Source organism: Heptranchias perlo, chromosome 43 (assembly GCF_035084215.1).
Source record: "Heptranchias perlo isolate sHepPer1 chromosome 43, sHepPer1.hap1, whole genome shotgun sequence".
Lineage (NCBI taxonomy): Eukaryota > Metazoa > Chordata > Chondrichthyes > Hexanchiformes > Hexanchidae > Heptranchias > Heptranchias perlo.
The window spans coordinates 2290775-2316540 of record NC_090367.1 but is presented as its reverse complement, the minus strand read 5'-3'; the positions used below and the strand labels follow the sequence as shown (position 1 = coordinate 2316540).

The 25766-nt window shown below is 42.7% G+C and overlaps 1 protein-coding gene across 4 annotated transcripts in view; it reads right to left on the bottom strand.

The window, feature by feature from the left end:
* The window catches only part of LOC137306405 (ADP-ribose glycohydrolase MACROD1-like), a 631024-nt gene that overhangs the window by 271675 nt on the left and 333583 nt on the right, over positions 1-25766 (bottom strand). For 3 of the 4 annotated variants that reach the window (XM_067975577.1, XM_067975580.1, XM_067975578.1), the window contains one exon: positions 4762-4878. The exons of the other annotated variant lie outside the window; for it this stretch is intronic. In XM_067975577.1, coding sequence (XP_067831678.1) covers positions 4762-4878 — 117 coding nt within the window. The remainder of the gene's footprint in view (positions 1-4761; positions 4879-25766) is intronic. 4 annotated transcript variants of the gene reach the window in all.

The following is a 25766-nucleotide window of genomic DNA, read 5'->3' as shown; positions in this document are numbered from 1 at the left end:
TATATGCCCTGGACACAGTTACTGACAGCTCCTGATCCTTCACAGCTGGAAGTGAGGGATTTTCTGAAAAATCTGGGGTCTCAGGACTGCTGTAGCTAAATCAATGCTATACTGACATACACAACTACAATTAGTGACGCTGTTTGGCCCAAGAGCTTTTGAAGGTTTGTATACATACATTATATATACACATATATATATATATATATAAATATAAATAAAAAGTGGGCTGATGAAGGAAGAACAATAAATATCTGATCAACCATAAAAATTCTGAACTCAGACTTTTAATCTCATCTCTAATCTTTGAATAGGTTTATGCAAATAGTGCCTGAACTCTAGATTAGGATAGAAAAATTACACTTAGCAACTCAATAACATGAACCAAGTTGAACTGAAGAATGCAACTCAGCGCAACACTCAGGTCAGTAGCACTGCTATGCTTTACACCTCCCCCCTCCCCACACTTTCCTGGTACCACAGATATTTTGGGACCTTCAGGTATCTTAAAGCATTTCTCCTCCATCCCACCCAATTTGCTCTATAAGGTATTTTCTGAAATCTTTAAATCCCACTACTTAGGCTACTGTTGAGTCATGCATATATTATCCAGTTTATTTACATTACAGATATGGATGAAGAAAGCCATCTTAGTTCAACTATCCAGAAAGACCCCATAGTCCCTCCAGCTGTTTCTTAAATGACTCCTCGGTTTTTGCTTCCATTTCATGTTTTGATTACTCTTTGTGGGAAGAACCTCCTGACATCAATCCTAAATTTGCCTTTTTTATTTGCTTTTATCTGTTCCCATTGTCTACAGGTATAGGCTCCAAATTTTCTGGGTTGGTAGAGGGCATAAGTCTGCAATTGCACTTTTGCAGTGGGCAGGAATCTTATACTGGTCCAATATACGCTGGGGTTCCCCTGCAGACGCACCCTCGCATCGATTCCAATGAGTTTTAGGATGCGCTGAAGAAGTGTCCACCCTCTCAGTGGCAGCCAGATGCAAATGACGGAGTTAGGGCAGGATGATGTCACAATTTGTGCAGTTTGTCATGACATCAAGGTGGAAATAGTTGGTTAAAGGGACACTGCTAAACTGGGACTGCTCCTGGATACTGTTAGCCACATCTTGGGAGTCACTGCAGATATTGAGGGAAAAATGTCATTGTTATACTCAGGAAGCCTTCCCCTGCATTGCAACACCCTTAGAAAGAATTACTGAGCGACTATCTGAGGGCTGCATGATAGGCTTCCTTTGTAGGCAAACTTGAAAGCCATTTTGCATACAGTAGACTATGACAAACAGCAAAGAAATAAATGATCTCTTAACTCTTTATTTTGGTGTTGGTTAAGGGAACGATGTTGGTCATTACACCAGGAGAACTCCTGGGAGAACTTATTTGTATGTTACCATGAGATCTTTAACATCCATCTGAACCAACAGAATAGACAGATGGGCCTCAGTTTAAACCTCATTCATTGGATGGCACCTCTGACAGAGCAACACTTCTTTAGTACTGCACTAAAGTTTCAGCCTAGATTATGTGCTTAAGTCCTGCAGTGGAGGTGATATTTAACCAGTGTTACTATCTATCTTATGATGTGAATAAGCAAGGGCACAAACCCTTGCTCATCATTCAATGGCACAGCAAACTGGAGTACAAATGTTCTGTGTCACTCTAGATTTCATAGATCATTATTAAGTATCAATTGCCATTTAACAGTAAGTAAGCAAAGAATTCATCCACTTAGGTCAAAAAAAAATGAAGATGCCAGATTATGATGATGCTCATGATAATTCCCTTAATTCTGAAATGTATGGTTCACTGCTGATTAATAATGTCAGTCCAGCAGGTCACTTAAAATCACTGTTGTCAGCAGTGTGATTTTCGAACACGTTTTTCCTCAAGCTGTCAGGTATTCCCAGCAGATGGTGAGCTGCCAATTTATAAACTGTCAGTCTGTTTTTAAAAACATCCATTCATCTTATACATTCTGCATGTGCCTATATCAAATCTTTTACACCCGTAGGATACTTCGCAACAAAAATTAGATTAAGGTATAAACAGTTTCCACTCAATCGACATCAGCCCCTTGAGTGTACCTGTGACTTCTGTGTGAAAGATTCAAAGCGCACACTGCAACACCCCTCAAATGCATTATTCCAGACAAAACAAGAAAATAATGCATGACTGGAATATACTACTGAACACCATCCAGACCTTTAACTTGTTGTCTGAGTGAGGATTCGAACTCCAAGGGAATGACACAGCCGAGAATATCAAATCATAGCATGAGTGGATATGAAGAAAGAATAGATAAATGGACAAATGCAATCTTCCAGGGCACAAGATTAACTAAAAATATTCTAATTAGATCAGCTGTTAAAATTGTAATAAATGCACACACAACACATGTCAAAAAATAGGGGCACGCTACAGAAAGCACTGAATGAGAAAAGACTACTTTTGTGTTGAGATCAACAAGTTTCCTGTAAGTTTCCTGGTCCATATAGCTCAGTTATACACAGTCTTTACCAATATAGCCTTTAAGGGAGCCTGAGGAATTGATATTTGACAGCAGGACAAGATGTTTTGTGATGCAGAAGCCAATATTCCTTTTGCTAGCATCTTAGATGCATAACTCAGCCAAGCATCTCTTGTATACTGTGGGTCTCTTGGATCATAAACTACCTTTTACATTGTGTGCACTGCAGGTCCACTAGTGAAAAGATTAGATGGGCACGAAGGAGCACGGAATACTCAAATAAATGTGCTTCCCTGATGATAAAGAGGCATGAAAATGTTTTTAGTGTCGAAAACCTCAGAGAAAATGTGCAATGCTCTTACACAATCTTATCTATCTATAAATATTATGCAAAAATGGAACATCTGGTGCATGTTATGTCACACTTTTAAAAAAGTCTTAAAAGAGAGCTTAGGGTCTAAATGGCTGAGGGCACGGCTGCCAATGTTAGGACGGAAGGATTTCAGGATGCCCACGAGGCCAGGATTGGATGAATGCAAAGCTCAAGGAGGGATGTAGCGGAGAAAGCTGAACAGGTGGTCTCAACCTCAGTGACAAAGAAGTCCATGAGTTTCTCGCGCTTTTTGTTGAAGGTGAGGCACGAAGGACAGGGGAGAGGGGTTTAAGGAGACAGTTGGTAGTAGAGGAAAGAAGCCAGAGGTAAAATTTGCTTCCAGGATGATCCTGGAATGGTAAGCACTTTTGGCAGAGGAGAGCAAGGCCCAATAGTGCTTGATGTTGTCCAGCCTGATCTGATGGCGGATGGTTAAACGATTTATGCACCAAATAACCTCAAGTTTGCACCCCTTGGAGTTGATAGAGTCTTGAGAATCTTGATCACAGACAAAGCCATCTTGAGGGAACGAAGATGTGGTACATTCTAAAGGGGTTGAGCAGATCAACAGCAGCAGAAGTATTGTGGCAACTGAGGGCCAAAGCCTAGATGGGGGTTTCAAAATGCAGTTGTAAGTGACTTGAGGGAGATCTTTTTTCCAAGGGCTGCCATAGAAGAAATTGGGGTTCGAGGTGGGTAGGGGGATAGGGGTGGTGAGGGATACAAGGAAGTGGTCGGAGATAGTCTTGTCTGTGAGCAACCAATTAAACTCTGGTTGACCTGAGCTTGTGTATAATTAACAATAATTAGACTTTGTGGCTATAAAGGAACACAGATCCACCTTGGCAGCAGAGTAATATACGACGCATTAGATGGTATGAAAATTCTGTCCATATAAAGCAGCGTATCATCCAACTAACTGTGAGAAATGCCATGGGAAATCCATTGGCAGTAAAATAAAAGGTAATTATATTGTACTTACATTTGCCATTAAACAATTCTTTATATCCCCTCCAATTAATGTTACTGAATATTCTACCACATCTTACAGAATCCAATGGTGTTCCTAGATAACAACTTAAAATGCCCACATTCGATGTGTTCTTGATCTTTTACAATTATTATAAAATATGTTGAATAAAATCAGACCTTCATGCAGGTTTTTAATAATCTACAAATCTGGGTAATAGGAATTCACACTAGGTGGTCATAAAATTATGGGCATAAATTATAGACTTGTACATCGGGATTTCACAGTACACCCTGAAGAACCTGGTAGAATCCTAAACATTCAGTGTTTGCATATTGACATTCTGAAAAAGCGTTTCATGGTGTACCAAGGATTATATCTGATACATTCGATTTCTGCTTTGTTTCTTTGTTGAGTTCTCCCAAATTCCCACTTGGTTTTAAAGTGCCTTTAACCACTTTCGGTGGGTCACTTTGCTGCTGAATTAGCCATGTTATACTGCACGTGCAGCATGATTTCTGAGTTACTTTCAAAGCTTTCTCAGTTTGGTCGTGGAGCTTGCCCAATGCTGAGAAAAGTGCCACTATGCACTGAGCTCAGTCTGCCCACAGCCAGAATGACACAGCGTAGGTATGTTGAGGATCAGAGGTTAGATAGGCCTTTTAAACATAACCTCTTAGGAACAATAGTCACCTAATGATTCTTTTGGAATGCCGTGAATGGTTAAACACGGGTCTCTTACTGGCAGGATTTCTTACTTTTAGCTTTAGTGAAAGAATGCTCTTTTCTTTATATCCTTTAATTTTTTGTCCCAAAACATAAACTTAAGTGTGACTGCAGCGTCTGATACAGAAGAGATTTCCCATTGCATGAAAGGAAACAGCTTATTTCGTGTTAACAGGAAAAAGGTAACATTATCTTTACTCACACTTGGCAGGCAGGCAGTAACCACTGGTAATTTTAGCATCTCCGGGGCTGCACCCTCCCAGTGTACTGCATTCCTTCCGTAGCAAAGGCCCTGCTGCCATGTGGATACAACCGTCCACTGCAAAAAAAAACACACCATTCAGACAATGCATTTTGTGGAGTTATCACTTCTCATATCCTGAGGGTGGTAGCACCCATAAGAGAGTGATCTGGCTGCATTACACACTCAAAAACACAGTCCCAATTAAACCTCATCCGACACAATTTTCTCCACATAAGCAATGTTTTTGAAGTTTACGGAAACAGCTTTCCTAAGTCATCAACATATTCATTTGCACCTATCCATCCAAAATACTTCATGATGGTGACGGTATTGCTACATCAATCCAGCGCCCTCCAATTCCAGCTCAGGCGGGAGCCTCTGAGTCATGCAGGCATTAAATGTACAAGCGACATGACACTGGAAACAGGTCCTGCAAGAACATCAATAGCACTGAGATGATGGCCACCTCAGTCCTCAACCCTCCATCAGTAAAGTCTCAGCCTCCAACCTCATGACGCTAAAGCAGCACCATGTGGGTTAGGTTCATATTTGAAAAGGATTAGGCATAAGGGGTAGGTACAACAATAAGAAATAATAATAGGACATAATAAAGAGACAATCTGTAAATGTAGATGTCTTTGGCAGATTGGTGCATTTATGGATTATTTTTATATAGGCTTTCGGGTCTCTTTTTATTTGTTCATGAAGATTTGGAAGTGTTCTTTCCCTGAAAGGATGGGTAATGTATAGCAGCTTTGAGTTCTGATTATTTGCAAAGACTCCTCAACATCATTATGAGCTCTGGAGATGGGGTGTATCCTTTCTAATTAAAAAAGTTGTTAACTTCCTGTAGAATATCACATGCTGCTGGCAACAGTTGTCCTCTCTCTCCTGGGAGCCCTAACCATGATGAGGGGATTGATGGCTTGCACCCTCTTCTTCTTCATCTTTTGCGAATGGGAAGGTTCCTAACTGCAAAATTATGCAACAGGCAGCATGCCATTATAATTCTCAAGACCCTTGCTGGGCTGTATTGCGGGGGATTCCCCCAACCTATCCAGGCAACAGATGCAGGACTTCAAGATATTTATGAGCCTGTTCGATAATGAAGCAGGTATTCTGTTCATTGTTATGGTTTCCCGGATGATGCAGTTGTGCCACCAGCTGTGGCTGAAGTGGGTAACCCTGGTCTTCAAGCAACCATTGTGACATACTGCTCTGGCTGATCAATGCAGGTATCTTTGACTGTCAGAGAACAAAAGAACCATGTCCGCTTCCAGGGCAGCATTCATTCACATGCAGACAAGCAATGAAAACCCTTGCTGTTGATGAAATTTAGGGAGTCTTCAGTTGAGGCCTTTAATGTCACATTGGGTGGCATGAATGACACACTGTACTTGGGAAATCCTACCACCTGATAAAATTTGAATGCTCAATGTCGCTGATCTGGTGGCTCCACGGGGAAGGATATCAAATCTATGGCTTGCCTGAACAAAGCATCCGTCAACTATTTAATGCAGTGGTGCACTACTGATTGTGTCGCCCGAGGCTACTTGGAAACATCTGGTTGCATAAAAATTTAGAGCTGTTGGTACCTTTACAGACACTAACTAGGCTGTGCAACTGGTAGAAATGGGCTTCAGGTCTGATGCCAACAGCAGGAATAACTCACTTCTAAAGGAAACTGCTCCTTCTCTCACAGTGGCTTTGAGAGAAGTTCATATATGACCTCCTTGATCTATAGACCCTCTGGTATGGTGCCTACACACCTGATGACCGATTCGCAGGGCTTCCCTCCTCCCTCTCCTCATCATCTCTTTCTCGAAGCATAGAAACAATGGGAATTCCAAGAATGAAATCCATTATTTTTGTACAAGGTTATTCTGCCTTTAAATTCTTTGCAAACAGCAGTATCTACTTTTAAATCCTGATAACTTAGTATTGTAGCATTATGAGAGTCACTTCTTGACACTACTCCTTTTATCAATCTGGAACTTACAGTTGGTTCCTATATTCTCACGTCTCAAGTCTGCTACTAATATCTCAGGGCTGAGGTTGCTCAGAACTATAACTCTAGAGCTAAAAGCTGTCAAATGTGAGACTACAGTTATGGACCGTCTACCCTGAATTTTGTCTTGAAACTTTGCGCTTGGGAAAAGTGCTACAAATATAATAAGCTGGTAACAAGAAAATGCACTCAGCCCTATCTGCTTACATCCATGTACAGGAACCAATCATATCAATTACAGTTCCATTTTCTGTTTTGACTGTTTCAAACAACAGAGCAGTAGAGGATGTGTTACAATTTGGCTCAGTGTCTCTGAGTTAGGGTTGGAGGATAATTAGCCGCAGTTTCCGCCCATTCTTTGAAGCAGTAAGCATTTTGAGTTTGACAAATATTAACACTGATGTATTTGTATATTTGTTACATTTAATGCAATGGATAATTTTAAAAATCTTTTATTTTCTCCCCCCGCCTCACTGTATCTCCTGCTGTGATACAGTTCCAAAGGTGCCAACCAATCTGTTACTTCATTCATTTTGCATCAGTAAGCATTAGAGCCTATCATGATCATATCATCATCCCTTGTCCACACATACTTTCCAACAAGGCTCACTGGCTGCCTTGTGATGTCAACCCAGTATTCAGAGGTCGGAGCTTTGGGCTCCCGCTTGCCTGGGCTATGATGTATGGGGGAGGGGCTACTTTACTCCCATCAGACACGAGTATTCCGGTGGATGGCAACCCAATATTCAGAGACATAAGGGGTAGATCCTATCCTTGGAGGGAGTATAAAGAAGGACACCAAGTACATAAATGGGGTTGGGCACATGAGCAAAGACTAAGAGTGCTCAAGATGTTAACACTGGACAAAGGCAGTTTAGAGGTGACCTTATTATGGTATTTAAGATCTACAAGGGAATAGATAAATTGGATTCTACAATAATCAAATTAAAACAATGTCTAGGACAAGGGGACATGATTTCAAGCTTAGATGAGAAACGGTGAATATACAGTTAAGATACCATCTCCTCAAGCAGGGGATGATGATATGTGGAAAAGCCTAACCAGGAAGGCAGTGGAAGTGAGAAACCACACTAAACGATTGTGAGCTGATAAAAATCAGCTGATAAAAGAAACTTAACTTCAGAATGAACTTTGTAACACTTGGAATATTCAACATATGTAATACAGTACCACCTACTGCAGCTGAAGCATTTAGAAGAAAAATAAATCGATTCCTAAAACAGCAAGGCGTTCAGGTGTGTGCACCTCTGGTAAGGAAAAGGATGTAACAAGATCAGATATTTGATCCTGGATGAGGAGGAATGCTGGAGGGGTGGATGACACTTTTTTTTTTAAAGGTGACACTCCTTTTTAAGGTATTCTCTCCCCTTCTTTTCTAGGTCTCCCAGTACCATCCTTAGCTGAGAGGCTTGGTGTAAGTCTTGCTCCCTGGCCTATGCTAATACCTCTGTAAAGAATTGCTGGGAGGTGAGTGAGAGTGGGCCAAGCTGAATCTTTTTTCTTGTTGTGCTTGTATGGCACTAGAGATGAGAACAGTATATGAGGGATTATAGGTAAAAGCCTCTGTCCAATTGCTAGGTAAGGGAGGAAGCTGGATTTAATATGCTGTATCCTCTCATTTCCACATTCTTTTATGTATTGAGGAAGCTACTGTTCCCAACTCGCAGTTAAACATACTTCTTTGAGCATCTCACCAAATGGGATAGGTTTCAATCCTAGAAAAATCTACGGCTCATTGTCTAACGCAGGCTGCACGTAGACAAGAGATCATCAAGAGGGAATAACTTCGAAGAAGAACTGTCAGGTCTGTAGCATTTCATATATCGACCTGAGAAAGAGGCAGGTTGCTGTGTGACCAGCATCCTGCATTGTATTGGTGCAGGGAGATTAGCCTCTGACTGCCATGAAATGTTAGCACCTGTTTTTCATTTTTGATCACCCACTGCCTGCTGACACATTCACATGTGACGGTCAATCTATTATGCCTGACTGCAGATAACATTCCTTACAAAGCACAGAGCTGCATTATTTTTTTAATCATTGTTTTCCCTCATACTTCCTTTCTACAGCAATTCCCATGGAGGTTTGTACTTCTTGTGATGCACTTCTGAGCTTGGCCTCTCTAACCACGTCTGGGTCCCGAGACTTGAATGTAGGAAATGCTTACTGTGTATAAGAGACCCTGGCCAACATCCCTTCCTCGAACAACATCATCCAAAACAGATGAACTGGTCATTTATTTCATTTTCTGCTTCTGGAATCTGGTTGTGCACAAATTGGCCATATTTTCTTACGTGACAACAGTGACTGCACTTCATTTAATTTCATTGGCTGTGAAGCCTTCTGAGATGTCCTGAAGATATGTTAAGGCATTATAAAAAGACAAGTACTTTCTCAAAGAGCTGCTGTCACAACGATAAAGTGTTGCACGAGTCAGTTTTTTTCTATTTGTAAAAGAAAAAGAAAGACTTTAATGACCTCAGGATGTCCCAAAGCGCTTTACAGCCAATGAAGTACTTTTGAAGTGTGGTCACTGTTGTAATGTAGGAAACGCGGCAGCCAATTTACGCACAGCAAGGTCCTACAAACAGCAATGTGTTGATGACCAGATAATCTGCATTTGTGATGTTGGTTGAGAGATAAATATTGGCCAGGACACCGGGGAGAACTCCCCTGCTCTTCTTTGAAACAGTACCATGGGATCTTTTATGTCCACCTGAGAGGGCAGACAGGGCCTCGGTTTAACGTCTCATCTGAAAGGTGGCACCTCCGACAGTATAGCACTCCCTCAGTACTGCATTGGGAGTGTCGGCTTAGATTTTGTAAGGAGAAGAGGCGCAGGGATGTGCAAGTGACGTGATGCTCTCCTGACTGTTGGAGACACTGATGTTTGTCAGGGTACAGTTCCACAGATGCCACGTGTCCTTCAGTGTATCAACCAGGTTGCCATTCTTCATGTGCATTAGCAAGCTATTTAATCGTGAATGGCATTAGAGTCAGGAACGATCACGTCCTCATCAAACGTCTGCATGCGTGCACTTTGCAGCAAAGTTCACTGTATGGTGATCGGGGACAGGCAGTGTGGTTCATTTCTTACACTCACTAGCCCAGGAGTGCAAAGACCAATTGTAGAGCCTGTGCTGCCCCAACTGAGATCAGCTAACCCAACGCAGGCTGGAGATCAACCCTGGGACCTTCTGGTTCCATACGGCTGAGTTCCACACTGGATTTACCAACTAACTCATCAGGGAGCTGTAGATTGGATTCTTTTAAGGAAATGGGTGGGTTTCAACACCCTTCATGTAGATCTCTACCATTCTCTAACTTCAACACCAAACTTTAAGAGTTGAGGGCATCATCCGCACCTCTTTCAGAACACAGTTACAAAGAATTCCCATCAACTCCAGCAATCCTTTTCTCACCCCTACATACTTGTTAATTTAAAGATTCAATATTAATGTTGTGACACTGGTTTGAATAAGTTAATGATCCTGACAGTTGCAAGGGATCTCAATTACTAACAGCAGATGCAGTTATACACCTAGGGGGTTAACAACAGTGCCTCTACTGAGGTTAATTCATCTCTCTCACACTGTCAGGCTCCTTCAAGGTAATTCCTTTGGGTTCATTACCCTGCATGGATAGATCCTGAAGGCGAGAATGAGAAAAAAAGAAAATAACTTTACAAAAAAAAAGGTGAGAACTCCAAGTCGGATATCAAAGATAATATCAGTAGCACAACACTACCAGAGCTTGACAGGGCTCAAAGCTGCATCTCAGGTTTTCTGTCTCATTAGCACTTTAGCTCCATGGTGTAATTAAGATAATGACGGGAAGGGATTTAATTGTTCCTCGTTGCTGACCTGTCAGTAATGAGATACACTCGAGTATAAACAGACTTTCCAAAGGACCTTTGCTTCTGTCAGTTTAGTGGAAGCTGCATCAGGTTCCAAGAATTGACAATTAAGCATAACTGTTTGACATCTGGAGCCGTGCTGGGGAACTCTACCAGCTCCTTGGTGCTCTTAAATTCTCCAGCAATAATGAATCTTACTGTTTTACAAGGGGAAAAGCACTTTAAGAGTAGACAGGGACTCAACTCTTAAGTTTTTGTTTTAATTAAATGAAATTATTAAACAGTATTTTAAATATTTCGCTACTAGTCTACTTCCAAAGGCCTTCAATTAAATGTGATCTAAATAATTTGCTGGATATGTAGCACTGGCCTCTGTTTCGACTTGACTGTCAGGACAAGATTTTCCTCTGAATTACCATCTGTTTTCTGGCAGTTTTGAGGGCATTAAATGGATTATGATGGGGCTGTGATGACTACTGCCTCAAATTTGCTGGTCTAACATTGCACTAGAATTATCCTCCCCAAAAAATTGCCAGTCCTCTTTAAATTTAAAATGGAGCCAAGTGGGCAAAGTTAACCCCTCTGGCCCATTTTCCCCAACATCCATCCCAAATTAAACCATCACTAGGTAAGAAAGATATCCTTGAAGCAGATAGTGCATTGAGGAGACCAATTAAGAACGTAAGAACATAAGAAATAGGAACAGGAGTAGGCCATACTGTCCCTCAAGCCTGCTCCACCATACAATTAGATTATGGCTGATCTTCAACCTCAACTCCACTTTCCCACCCGATCCTCATATTCCTTGATTCCCCTAGAGTCCAAAAATCTATCCATCTCAGACTTGAATATATTTAATGACTCAGCATCCAGAGCCCTCTGGGGTAGAGAGTTCCAAATATTCACAACCTTCAGCGTGAAGAAATTCCTCATCTCAGTCTTGAATGGCCGACCCCTTATCCTGCGACTATGCCGCTTAGTTCTAGACTCTCTAGCCAGGGGAAACAATCTCTCAGCATCTACCCTGTCAAGCCCCCTAATAATCTTATATGTTTCAATGACCTCTCACTCTTCCAACATCCAGAGAGAATAGGCCCATTCTGCTCAACCTCTCCTCATTGGACAACCCTCTCATCCCAGGAATTAATCTCGTGAACCTTCGTTATACCACCTCCAAGGCAGGTACATCCTTCCTTAGATAAGTAGACCAAAACTGTACGCAGTACTCTAGTTGAGGTCTCACTAAAGCCCTGTACAACTGTAGTAGAACTTCCTTACTCTTGTACTCCAACCCGCTTGTGATAAAGGCCAACAAGCCATTTGCTTTCCTAATAGCCTGCTGCATCTGCATACTAACTTTTTGTGTTTCTTGTATGAGGACACCCAAGTCTCTCTCAACATCAACATTTAATAGTTTCTCACCATTTAAAAAATATTCTGTTTTTCTATTCTTCCTACCAAAGTGAATAACTTCATATTTCCCCACATTATACTCCATCTGCCACCTTCTTGCCCACTCACCTAATCTGTCTATATCCCTTTGCAGACTCTTTGGGCTCGATATTAGCAGGGCAGCGGGTTCTCAGCGGGGGGTCGACTGGGCGCGTGGGTAACGCGCCCGGTGAAATCAGGGTGCTCCGCACGCAATTACAGGATAATTGAAGCCACTTACCTGTGCTTCCGGGTTTCCCGCTGGTAAGCTGCGTGGCGGGCGGACTACGCATGCACAGCAAGGTCTGTCAGCTGGAGGAGCCCTATTTAAAGGGGCAGTCCTCCACTGACTGATGCTGCAGAAAATAGGAAAAATTACAGCATGGAGCAGCCCAGGGGGAAGACTGCTCCCAGGTTTAATGATGCCTCACTCCAGGTATCATTGGATGGGGTGAGGAGGAGGGAGAGGACAGAGATCTTCCCCCGGCAGGCGGGAGGAAGCGGCCTGCCTCTGCCACCAAGAAGGCCTGGCTCGAGGTGGCAGAGGAGGTCACCAGCACCACCAACATATTGCGCACCTGCATACAGTGCAGGAGGCGCTTCAATCACCTAATTAGGTCAGCCGAAGTGAGTACACTTACTCATTCCCCTACACTCCGTCTGCCACATCACCGCCCCCACCCCACATCTCCTTCTGCACTGCCAACACTATTCCATCACATCACACCTCACACCCAATCAAAGCTCATCCTCATCTTACCTGCAGTTACTCACCTTGCCAGTACTCATCCCACCACTACCACTCAACCCAATCCTCATACAATCTCATGGCTCTATCTCATACTCACCCTCTGATGCATCTCTTTCACGGTCAGCCTCACTCAACCTGCCACTACCTGTGCTGCAGCCTCAGGGCATGAATCACATATGTGCAGTAGGAAGCGTAAGGCAAATGTGTCGTGAGCATGAAGGGTGTTTGAGGGTTTGTCATGGTGTTTACCTATATTTAATTTCAGATCGACTCACATAACATATTATATTGTCACATCTTTGCGAATCTTGTCTGGTTTGTGCAATAATGCCCTTTCCTGAGGATCACTATGAAGACCCACAACTCATGCCACCCATTGTGTCACTGCAGAGTGGGTGTAGGTGTATTTGCAGGGCTCTTTTGTGCAGACGACTGAGAGACGTCAGCGATGTCCCCGGTGGCACCCTGGAAGGATGCGGAGGAGAAGTTGTTGAGGGCAGTGGTGACTTTGACAGCAACAGGTAAGAAGATAGTGCTCGGGCCAGCTGGGAGCAGCTCGGCATGAAGGAGGCTGCAGATGTCCACGACTACATGTCCATGGAAGCTGAGCCTCAGTCTGTAGACCCTGTGGCGAGGGTAGTGCCCTCTGCGAAGCATCTCTCTCTGCAGTTGCCCTCCCTCCTGCTGTGCAGGTGGATGTGTCACAGCACTGTGTTGTGGAGCTCCACGTGTCAGAGGTGGACGGCATGGCCGGCGAGGCTGGTGATGCTGTTCGCCCTCCGAGGAGGTCATGACTGCAGCTATGGCGGCCCCCATCCGGAAGATGTACATTTGAGGGGGTCCGCAAGGTAGGTAATTGTGTCTGGACACCGGGGTAAGTGTGCAAGTTTATGCATTTGATTGTTAGGAGGAGGGTTGTGGAGGCCAAACTTTGTCCAAAGTGACAGAGTGGCCCCCTGCAATGACTGAGGGTCTCCCCCCCGCTACCTGTCAAATGGACCTTTGCAGCTGCCACACGTCCATTTCAACTGGGAGTGTTTCCCCCAGTACAGGAAACAGTCTCAGTTAATTGCAAAATTCGATCCCTCCTAAAATATCAGGTCAATCAGGTCTGTAAACAACCTGAAATACCTGTTCAAGTACTTTAAGTGGCCCGGCGGGAGTCCCACATGCGGGGGCTGCGCGCGCATGTGAGCGCGTCACTGGGGAGCCCGAAAATGGGGCGGGTTGGAGCCGGGCTCCGGACCCGCCCCGGGAATCCCACATTTTCGCAGCCCCCCCGCCACAAACACATCCAATCGCGGGTGCGAAAATAGAGCCCTTTGTGTCCACCTCACAGCTTACTTTCACACCTAGCTTTCACACCTGGCTTTGTATCATCAGCAAACTTGAATAAATTGCACTCGCTCCCTTTATCTAAGTCATTAATATAGATTGTAAATAGCTGAGGCCCAAGCACTGATCCTTGCGGCACCCCATAGTTATAGCCTGCCAACCTGAGAATGACCCATTTATCCCTATTCTCTGTTTTCTGTCCTTTAACCAATCCTCTATCCATGCTAATATATTACCCCCAACCCCATGAGCCCTTACCTTGTGTAACAACTTTTTATGTGGCATCTTATTGAATACCTTTTGAAAATCCAAATAAAAGACATCCACTAGTTCCCCTTTATCTATCCTGCCAGTTACAACTTCAAAAAACTCTAATAAATTTATCAAACGTGAGTTCCCTTTCATAAAACAAATTTGTTTGGTGTAACAGAAGGTTGGTGTTACTTTGACTTCATATTAATCTCTTTAAGTACTTTGAAGGGTCTGTCAGGACTTTTGCTGCTATTTCCAGGAAGCTCTGCAAACACTACAGTTTTCGATTGGGAGAATGGAATTCCCAATGGAAATCCCTCTTTTCCTACGTTATGAAGAGGAAGAGGATGAAGAGATGGAAGAGACCAGATTGGGGACACATCAAAGTAAGAATCACAGAAGCGGCTTGATCCCTACATGCAGATACTTCCTCACCAGTGTTCACAGACTAAGAAGGTTTTACCTAGATTTTTCTGAAGGCTGCACTTCCCCCCCAGAGTCTATTGAGGAGCTCTGTCAACTGTTGGCTGAAGACCTCCAGCCTACTTCCATCAGGAGAACAGCATTGTTTGTGTCAGATAAAGTTACCACCTGAATTTCTTTGTGACTGGATCCTTTTAGGCAGCATCTGTTGCCAGTTCACCTCCAAGTCACATGCCATCTTGACTTGGACATATATTGCCATTTGTTCATCATTGCTGGTTAATATCCTAGAATTCCGTACCTAACACCATTGAGGGAGCACCAGAACCACAAGGTCTGCAGCGGTTAAAGACGACGGTCCACCACCTTCTCTAGGGATGAACAACAAATGTGGCCTTGCCGGCATCACCTGCACCCCAAGAACAAACCTTTTAAAAATCACTTTGAAATCTCATCTTTTTCAAAGAAAACAACCCCAACTTCCTTAACCTTTCGTCACAACTTAAATTCCCAATACCTGAAGCGACCGTACCGGTTTGCTTTTGGACTCTCTCAAGGGTAATAAATCCTTCATTTGATCGGGTGACCAGAACTCCATAGTATACGCCAAACATTGTCTGACTAACATCATATTCAGTTATTAGATGAATAAGATCATTCATCAGTGCACATATATGGTCAAAAAAATAGTGCCAGAAAAACTGCAATAAGTGTCATCTAATGAGATGAACTATGCAACCCTTAGTATAAATCGAGTATCCATGGCTAGGAGCCATGTGATATGATTTATATCCCACAAGTGGGCTGGCCTGTATCTTGTGAGTGATGAAGTTATGAGTATGAGTGACAGTCGGTGCCAAGAGTACAATGCAGATTGCTGTCCACAGCTCATCATGTATTCTGTATATTTCACAATGTAGGCAAGCAATTGAAATTAAATTGGTAAAAGTTAGCTGTAAATTTCAATTTTAAATGGGAAGAATTATATTGCTGGCTAGTTCAGGTGACTTCAATGTGAACTTTTTTTTCTCACAGTGCTACCTGTTCACATTTCCATTGAACACTACATGGAGTTGGCAGTATCCTATGTGCTAAAGGAAGATTTATATCTGTAGTGCACTGTGCTGGTGTCCTCTGGCAGGGGCATGGGAATGATTAGGAAATCTGATTCGATGGTGGATCTAAGCTAAAAGAGACAGAGATAGAGACAAAGAGAGACAGGCAGTCAGAAAGAGAGAGAGACAGAGATAGTGAGACAGCGAGAGAGAGACAGAGAGAGAGAAGAAAGCAGTTCTGTCAGGGAAATTGTGCTGAGTGAAAGCAATTTTATATGGCAAGGGACTTAGTCTGAAGTCTTCCCAACCTATTATAAATCATTTGTTAATTAAGAGATAACGCTCGTGTTGAGAGGAGTGTATGAGGCAATAAAAGCTTCATAGGCTGGATAAATGCCAAGTCCACCGGCCTCAGCATTTCAGGCATGTGCAAAGCTTTTATACAATGTATTCACTCTAAACAAGGACATTCTGGGCATGATTTAAAATGGGAAAAACAGGTGAGTTGGGGGCGGGGGGGGCAGTAAAAATTTTAAAAATCTAAAACCCACTCCCAACCCGCCCACTTCTGGTTTTCACGGAGGCGGGACAAGGGGCGGGTAACCATCCCGCTCTTAGGAGGTGGGTCAGTCAGTGAAAGCTTTTAAGGACGCTGCTGGCCGCAGTTTTTACAGGTTTTTTTGTTTTTAACCCCTGGGGACTGGGAATTCTGGGCCTTCTACTTCACTCCACGTGAGATGAGGCGAGAAGGCCCGAAACTGCAGGTAAGTGCCTTGGGGTGCTTCCCCCAGGCCCAATAAGCCTACCTGCAGCGACCCTGCAAACACAATCGACCGATTCCCCCCCCCAACCCCTGATGACCCCCAATGACTGACAACATCCTGGTGACTGAGCCCCCCCCCCTCCAAGGTGGCTGTACTCCCCCTCCCCCCACCATCATCTAACATTTACCTTTTCACGTCCTCTCCCTGGCTGCTCTCGCGTCCGACTGAGACCAGCCTGTCAATGAGGCCGGCCTGTCGGCCGGGAAATGTACAAAAAGAGACGTACTTACGTCAAAATTGTAAAGACGTCCGAGAAACACGTACTTGCGGGCTTCCCATCAGGTATCCCACTTCCCCACCCCGCGATAAAATCATGCCCTATATCTTGATTAAGAAAGTGCAATAGTAAAATTAACAATCCAAATTGTGTGAAGGGCACAGCACCATAGACCCAGATCTAAACCTGTGTTAACTGATTCCTGATCTGACATAGGGCCACCCATTTCTGCATTTGATTTAAAAAGGACACTTTCCAATTGACGAAACAGCCACAATGGTAAAGGATAGCATTATACAAGGATATAGTCTGTCACACCTCACAAAACCTCTAAGATACGAAAGTACAGGACCAGAAAAGATCACAGTCCTAAGAACTAATACCTCACAATCGTTCACTCTCTCAAATATCTATCTATCCAATTCTTTGTTAAATATCTCCACACTGTCTCCACTGCTTCCTTCCACAGTCCATTCCACTCTACAGATACATCACCTTCTGCGCAAAGTAGCTAAATCTAAGCCATCTGTGTCCCTTCCTCCCTCTAAGCTCCAGCCCATGTTCCCTGGTTCTAGACTTTGTGGCAATCTCAAACGTATTCTCAGTGTTCAATTTATTTGTTCGCTTAAGAAACTTGAATGCCCAGAGTAACCGATCCCAGGCTCGTCATCCTCTTCTCATAGCTTAGATTTAGAACTGTGATTCTCTCAGTATGTTAGGTAGGCTGCACTAAAATCAACACTGTGCAGAATGACCAATTTTGCCATCATAAAAACACAGGGCAGAATTTTGTGTTTTTGCTTTGTATCTTAGGGAAAAAATTATGTGTTGCGGATGGTGGCTTTATTATGTTTGTCTCCAATTGATCCTCAGTAGCTCAATGCAATAACAACATCAACTTGCATTTATACAGCGCCTTTAATGTAGTTAACATCCCAAGGCACTTCACAGGAGCGTTATCAGACAAAATTGACACTTAACTATATGAAGAGATATTATGACAGGTGACCAAAAGCATGGTCAAAGAGGTAGGTTTTAAGGAGCATCTTAAAGGAGGTCAGAGAGGTGGAGAGGCTGAGAGGTTTAGGGGGGGAATTCCAAAGCTTAGAGCCTAGGCAGCTGGAGGCACGGCTGCCAATGATGGGGCGAAGAGAATTGGAGGAATGCAGAGTTCTCGGAAGGTTGTAGGGCTGGAGGAGGTTACAGAGATAGGGAGGGGCGAGGCCATAGAGGGATTTGAATACAAAGATGAGAATTTTAAATGCGAGGCACTGCTGGACAGCGAGCACAGGGGTGCAAGTACTACGGAAACACAATTTGCATTGGTGGTCTTCATTTATTCAGAATTCTCTAAATTGATGATATTTGTAGAGGAAAGTAGGGCCAAATTACTATTATTCTAGTAAATTGAATCCTACTTGCCACTACAAACAAGGTGCGGGTGACGAATACATAAATTGAGGTCACAATATATCAATGCATAATTTAAAAAATCTCACAAACAATAATTAACTACTTAAAAGTATGATAGACAAAGAAAAAATTCCACAGAATAATTGGCTGTTATTATATGGCACTAATGCCACTGGCTCCTGATGTACAGGTCTCATAGGTAGCAACATCAAAGTAATGTCATAGACTCGCTAAGCCCAGCGACTGGGAAGATGCAGTAAAAATTGAGTCTTTCCAGCAGCTGTATGAGACTCGTAGGTCAGGGGCCGGCATCAACATCAAAATAAATTTGCCAGATTCACTAAAGGCCAGCAGCAGGGAAGATCCTTTTATTAGAGCAATATAAAATGTTGCACTTTGATGACCCGTTCTCCAACTTATGTTCCATCAACTAAGGACTTCCCCAGGGCTTTGTATTCTCTCCCATTCTGCTCTGTTCTCCACTCATCATACAACCCTATTGAATTTTTTTTGCTAATGATTCCACTCTAATATTCTTCAACTTCCTTTAAATTGCACAGAACCGTCATTCATCTTGGCAAGTCCATCTAAGACTTGAATGTTGGCAGACTTCTTCTGGCATCTCTGAGACTCCAAGGCAGGATACAACTACCTTTCTTACACCTCAAGCCTCCAAACTCTTTCCTTCCATCGATGTCTTTCTTTTCAATATTTTATCAATACTATTATGGTCATTGCTTTTTTGAACTTTTGTGTCTTGTTCCTTCTAAGCTTCAAATGTGCAGCCCTATATGGTGTTTCTCCAACCTACATCCTCACAATGTTGAAATCAAGACTTATAGCGCCATATCCTACTCTAACTCATTCTTTCCCAGGGTCACAAAATGGTGGATCTCCTTACTTTCCTCAGTCTTTCCTTCCTCCCACAGTCTACAGGTTCATTTACTCACTACTTGCTGATTCAACCTTGTCTTCTGTCCTACCCTTTGATGTCCTGAACTGTAGGCTTTAGCCAGTCACCTAACTTTCTCAACTTTAAAAAAAGTTACCAACATGGCTGCTTATAAATGAGTTTTTTTTGGAACACATTATCCTAGAACATCAATAGAGTTGCTAACTCAACATTATGGTGACGACACCCCTGATCATCTAGGAAATGAACCATCCAATGTAGCACAATTCCTGATTGGTGCTGAATCAGCTGCTCTCAACAGGAGAACACTTTGGGCACTGCATTTGATTCTCAGAACCAATGGGCTATGAATGGGAAAAAAGTTCCAGTTTCTGATCACTACTAAGTGACCCCATTTGTGAAGACATCAGGTGAGAACAAGAGTGGATTCATTATTGATGCCCTCCATTATTGAATAACCTGCTGATACTCAATGTTTAGGCTCATACATGCCAATTAGGAGAGGTATCCAAGGATTGCAGGGGCCTGGGAAACAATATCCACCAAGAGTCTTCAGGAGAGAAGGAAAGAAAATAACAGAAAAAGAATACACAATATACCTTACCTCTAGGACCTGCACCAGGGCAGATATTTTAAAATTCTCATCAATCATCAATTGCAACTAAATATCTGTCAACTTGCACTCGGTTTACAAATTAATGTATATAGAGTAGGATTTGCTTTCATCTCCAAAATCCAAAGAATTTAAGGAGACTAAAGGCTAAATTTCATAAGCTGTCAAATCTGTTATTGAGGCAATCATAATCAAAAAAATTATCCCCATAAGTATGACAGCTGGCATTTAAGTATTAGCCTGATAAACCAGGTTTAGTTCTATTACATTTCATGAGAGACTCTAACTACCAATTAATCCTTCAACAACCTTGCATCCTGAGCTTAAATAAATTATTAACCCTTTGAGAACTGCAATTTCCAGCTAATTAGTTTGTTGATTATTAGAAGCAGGCCTCAAATCTGTTCACGTTTGAACGGTGTTGAATGCTAAAATTACTTATTCCACTTCTCTCCAGTGTTACTCATTAAGTTTCTTGCATGGGTTACAATCCCAACCAATGTCTTGCTAAAGCTAACTTTCAGGAATGCTGCACTATGGAGTGAGTATCTAATTTCAGTCATATCATTGACGGCATTTGGAGGCCAAGCACTTCCTCACAGGAAGAAAACCCAAATTATAGTGCCAATAGTTCTATTTTAATAGGGTGTAGCCATGTCACCATTAGTCAGGTAAGAAAGATGATTGCCCAAACCTCCTCTGTCACAAGTATCTATAGGCATTTATCATTGTTTGGGCACTTGGCCAGACTCGACCGGTCACACGACATCACCAGGGCACTCAGGGCCTGTCCTCTAAACACTTGGAATTGTCCTTCTGGTTGGCCAAGAAGCACCTCGTTCTCGACCATTACAGCTGACCTCAGGTCCCAGAATATAGGGATCTTCTCCACCATAAGGAGAGCAGAGGACCACAAGAGATGGAGATGTACAATCTGCCAAGCAACTTGCTATACGGAAAGTGGGATAACTCTGCCTCTTAACATTCCTTTTACTGGAGAGCAAGAAGAGAAGGAACAGCACTGAATCCTAGCTTAGTCACCACCCCTCAGGTAGGGAGGCCAGGAGATGAAAGCCAAGAGGCACATAGAACAGCAAGTCAGTCAAGGGTCACAAAAGTATTTGAAATAGGCTGCAAAAAGGCCCCCCGGCCATATTATGAGCATTGCATACACCATTCTCCAGCCAAAAATAAGTGATCAATAGTTCCCATACCTCTGGTGCTCGATTACCATCCTGAAACTCACTATGATGACTGGTGAGAGTTAATGAATGTCATATCCCTGTCACAGCACAGCATCTTCATACACCAATGCCATCTTCCATCAGTAGATACACACTGTGGGACCGATTCTCCGAGTGCGCGTTACAGGTGGAGCGCCTTGCCCGCGGGCTGTGCATATCAGGAAATCACTGGCACACTGCTGCCGATTTCCCCTCCATTCATTTAAATCGGCAGAAAATTGTCAACAGTGCACCAACAATTTCCCAAAATGCATGGCCAGCAGCCAAGGCTTCCTGTCAGTACTGTGTAGTTAGAAACTCGGCCTTTGTACATGGATTGCCCAAATAAATTGCCATACCGTCGCTTTATACTTAAAGGGCAAATGACATCAGTTTCTAAGCTCTATTATTGTATGGGGATGTCTTGCACACCTACATTATTTAATACTAATGCAATTGATACAAATTGGTTCTTAGTAATCAGAAACAATTTACACACTGGGTTGCATGTATATAATCCTAGTTAAACAATTAGCTTCTGTGTAACATTTTCTTTGAAGATTACATGAATCCTGTACACTGATTTGAATATAAATTTCTTGATATTTTTAGTGTACTAATTTTGACCAAATGCATTGTTGTTAAGAAAATGATGCTGGATTTGCTTGGCTCGCTGCCATTTTCTGTACTGTTCAGTCTCTTTTATATCTTTTATAAAGAGCAGGGGAGTTCTCCCCAGTGTCCTGAACAATATTTATCCCTCAACCAACATCACTAAAAACAGTTTATCTGCTCATTATCGCATTGCTGTTTGTGGGAGCTTGCTGTGCGCAATTCGCTGCTGAGTTCCCTACATTACAACAGTGACTGCACTTCAAAAAGTACTTAATTGGCTGTAAAGCGTTTTGGGACATCCTGAGATCATGAAAGGCACTGTAGAAATGCAAGCCTTTCTTTCAAGTTGTTCTTCTTTCTTCTAGATTCCAGGAGCCCAGCCTCTCTGAGGCGCTCCCACCATTTATGCAATTATTCTCATTTTCCATTGCGCAACAGTAGACTCATGGAGCCAGTTTTACTTGAGTTTACAGGTCAGCTGCTAAGCTGGGGTAAACAGCATCAACACTGGGAGCTTACTCCCGAATGCCAGGCTCCAGGAATCCAAGTTAAAAGATATAAAAGCAGCTTCTGCCCACAGCCTGTTCGCGTGCAGGGGGATCTCTGGCTTGTCCAAGCCACAAACATAAGACAATGCATCGCTTTAAAAGCACCTCATCTCATTCCACAGTATATATGGACAATTTTAATTGGAACATTCATGATAGAAAATACTCCGAGCCAACCCAGCCAGATAAGTCTGTTTTTAAAATTGGTACATCTCCCAGTTTTTTACATTCCACTTTTAGTTAAAATGAAAGCCTGTCATTTAGTATCAAAATGGCTTAAGCTATTTCAGACAGGAAAATGCCAATGAATGGATCCTTCCCCTCAGGTTTCCTCTGCAGAGTAGTACTAGGACTTGCTGGCAAGCTGACCATTTTACACAGTAGACTATTATATGTGCAATAAAGCAGGACCTCATACAATTGTATGAGTTGGTGCATAGGCCTATTTTAACTGTAATTATCACTGACAAAAGCTTTATTGTGCATCACTGCATGCACCATCCAGATTATCCAAACTAAATAATCCTTTGACCATTAACAGTCCAAATACCTGAGAAATGCTCTTTATGTAGCAGGGCAACAACCTCAAAGAAACTTTGGGTGGCAGTTGATGCTGCCAAGTAACACGGGGTTGTGGCTGTGACTTCCCATGTGGCAAGTTATCCTACTACTGCTGGGCAAAATGCAATAGTAAGGTTGGATGGTGAGACTCCCCATTGCACATTTCTCCAAATAGCTGGTTCCAGAGTTAGTTCCATCTGCCCTCTCTGGTGGACGTAAAAGATCCCATGGCACAATTTCAAAGAAGAGCAGGGGAGTTCTCCAAGGTGTCCTGGCCAATATTTATCCCTCAACTAACATCACTAAAACAGATTATCTGGTCATTATCACATTGCTGTTTGTGGGGCCTTGCTGTGTGCAAATCGGCTGCCGTGTTTCCTACATTACAACAGTGACTACACTTCGATAGTAGTTCAATGGCTGGAAAGCATTTTGGGATGTCCTGAGGCCGTGAATGGCGCTATATAAATACAAGTCTTTCTTTCTTTTAGAATGGCATTAGCCAACAGGAACTCACCAGGGGCACTTAACGGTGGGGAGGAAATGAATGCTAACATCAGGCCAAAATACAATTTGCATCTTTGTTGCAAACCAACAACTAAAATCAGCCCTTGCATAGAAGAACTCCTCTAAGTGCTTTATAAAAGGGCAAGGAGCACACCAGGGTGCTCTGATGACTCAGTGAATGTATGTACTGCCTGGTTTGGCTACTAAACTGTACAAACCAGGAAGGTTCCAGATTTGGCTTCTTTGCCGTGTTAAGTCAGCTGATTGCAGCCAAGATGACGATAGGGACCTTACAATTAGGTTAGGTGAGGAGAAATCAGCTGGAGTTACCGTTTCTGATTGCTATCCAGTGACCACTGTTGAGAGTGTATGTATTTGGACATTAGGAAATGGGAAGGGTTAAGGGCAGACGGGCCAAAATCACAGTTAAAGGAATAAGTTTACAGGAGGCTTCTAATGGAGCAGAGAGTGAAGTAGCAAATTAAAGTGTTTATGGGAAAGAGTTCCGAAAATGAGGGATGTAAGTAACTTAAGAAGAAGATGGAATGGGGAACAAGCAGTAATCAAGTCTCGGAGGAGCAGATGGTATGGGGTAAGACAGATAGTTGAAGGACATCTCTCAGAAAGGGTGGGGTGAGAGCATTGAAGGATTTGAATACAAAGCTGAGGGTCTTGAAGTTGATGTGCTGGAGGACAAGGGGTCACTGGAGCCTGGTAAAGACAGGGTGACAAGTATATAGAACAGGACTCAGTTCTGGATTAACTGGAGTTTGTAAAAGGTCACATTGTCACCTGCAAGCCAATCAAGGCTTCAACATTTCTGGGCCACTCTGATGACTCACTTAGTAAATGCACAGCTTGGTGCAGTACCAGACCACATGAGGGTTCCAGGTTTAATCCCGTATCTGTGCTGAGTTAGCTGATCTCGGCCAGACAATGGTGGTGGTACTATCTTTAGCCTCATGCTAGGGGTGAAAAATCAGCAATTTCTGATCACCATCCAGTGACTCCTGCATCGATTTGGACATCATTTGAAGATGGGATCAGACTTGGCTGTGATTCTTCCTTGGTCTAAATAGACTGCTGACTTTCACTATCTATGCTCAGACTGGAAGAATGGGAACTTGTGCAAAGCACTAGAGAGCTTCCAGCAACAGAATTCTTACCCAGCAGGTGTCAGCACCTTTAGGAGAGAAGGGAAGCAAAGGCGAGAAAACTAGAATTTCCTGCTTGTTTTTTTAAGAGACAACAGGATTTCTACATAATCCGCAGACTTATATTTAATTGGTCACTAGCATGGAAACAATTACAGTATAACCATTGTTGAAAAAAATGTTCCATGCAAGCACATATTTGAGGCATGTTTGTATGTTAGAATGCAGTGTCTGCCATTGAGGTCAACTGGAATCAGGGAAATTTGAAGAAAAAGAATGGAATTGGCACATTGTCTACAATGATCTGCTTCGGTCAGGGTCAAAATTGGTCCTTCTGGGATGCAGGAAAATTAGGAAAACATAGACAATTTAAGAAATTGAGAGATGGTTAGGAGATCCGACATTATCATAACTGGAGCTGAGATGCTGCCGCTTATACTGCCTTGTCCCAAATTCAACTGTCTATGACTCGATCTGCTTAATGTTTCCCTAGTTGCCTGTGGAGATGTTTTCTCTACCACGTCGAATGCTACTAATATTGCGCCACCTCACGATGGGGTTCAACTCACTGAAACAAACCTACCTCCTAAAAATTTATATTGAGATAAACTGTAAGCACTGGAGTCAATTTTCCACTTGCCACCCTGGCGTGAAGCTGGCATTGCGGATCAGCCACCCATTATGGAACCTGCCCTATGTTCATCTCCATTGAAATCAATCCCCAATGCCTGTTTTATGCCCAGTGCCAAGTTGAAAATCTACCTCACTATTTGTAATGATGCATTCACTGTAGTGTATCTGAACATTGCAATAACCAGGCAAAAAAAAATATTCAATTACAAATCTAGCTGATTCACACTGTCCCTATCTGTGGGCTAGAATTCCTCAAGTTGCTATTTCTAGTGAAACTGCATTTTTTGAATGTATTTACAATTTTGCTCCAAATAACAATCATAAGAAATCTTCTCATTATGTTTAAGATGTTACTAATGCAATTAGATCAGAGGAAATTACTCCCCACCAGTTGTATTATTCGGTTAGTTTTATGAATACCTGCAATGCTAGCGGAGAGTATAAACTTTCTACTGCAATCTACTGTCTAAACCACTGAGATTCACAGAAACACTTCTGCGCTTAGAAGACTTCAGAGTCATTCAAACCCAATAGTCCTCTGTGAAGTTATGGATTTTTTAATGCTTTACAGATATATGGTTTTGGGGTAATCTTCTAAGCTTGCAACATT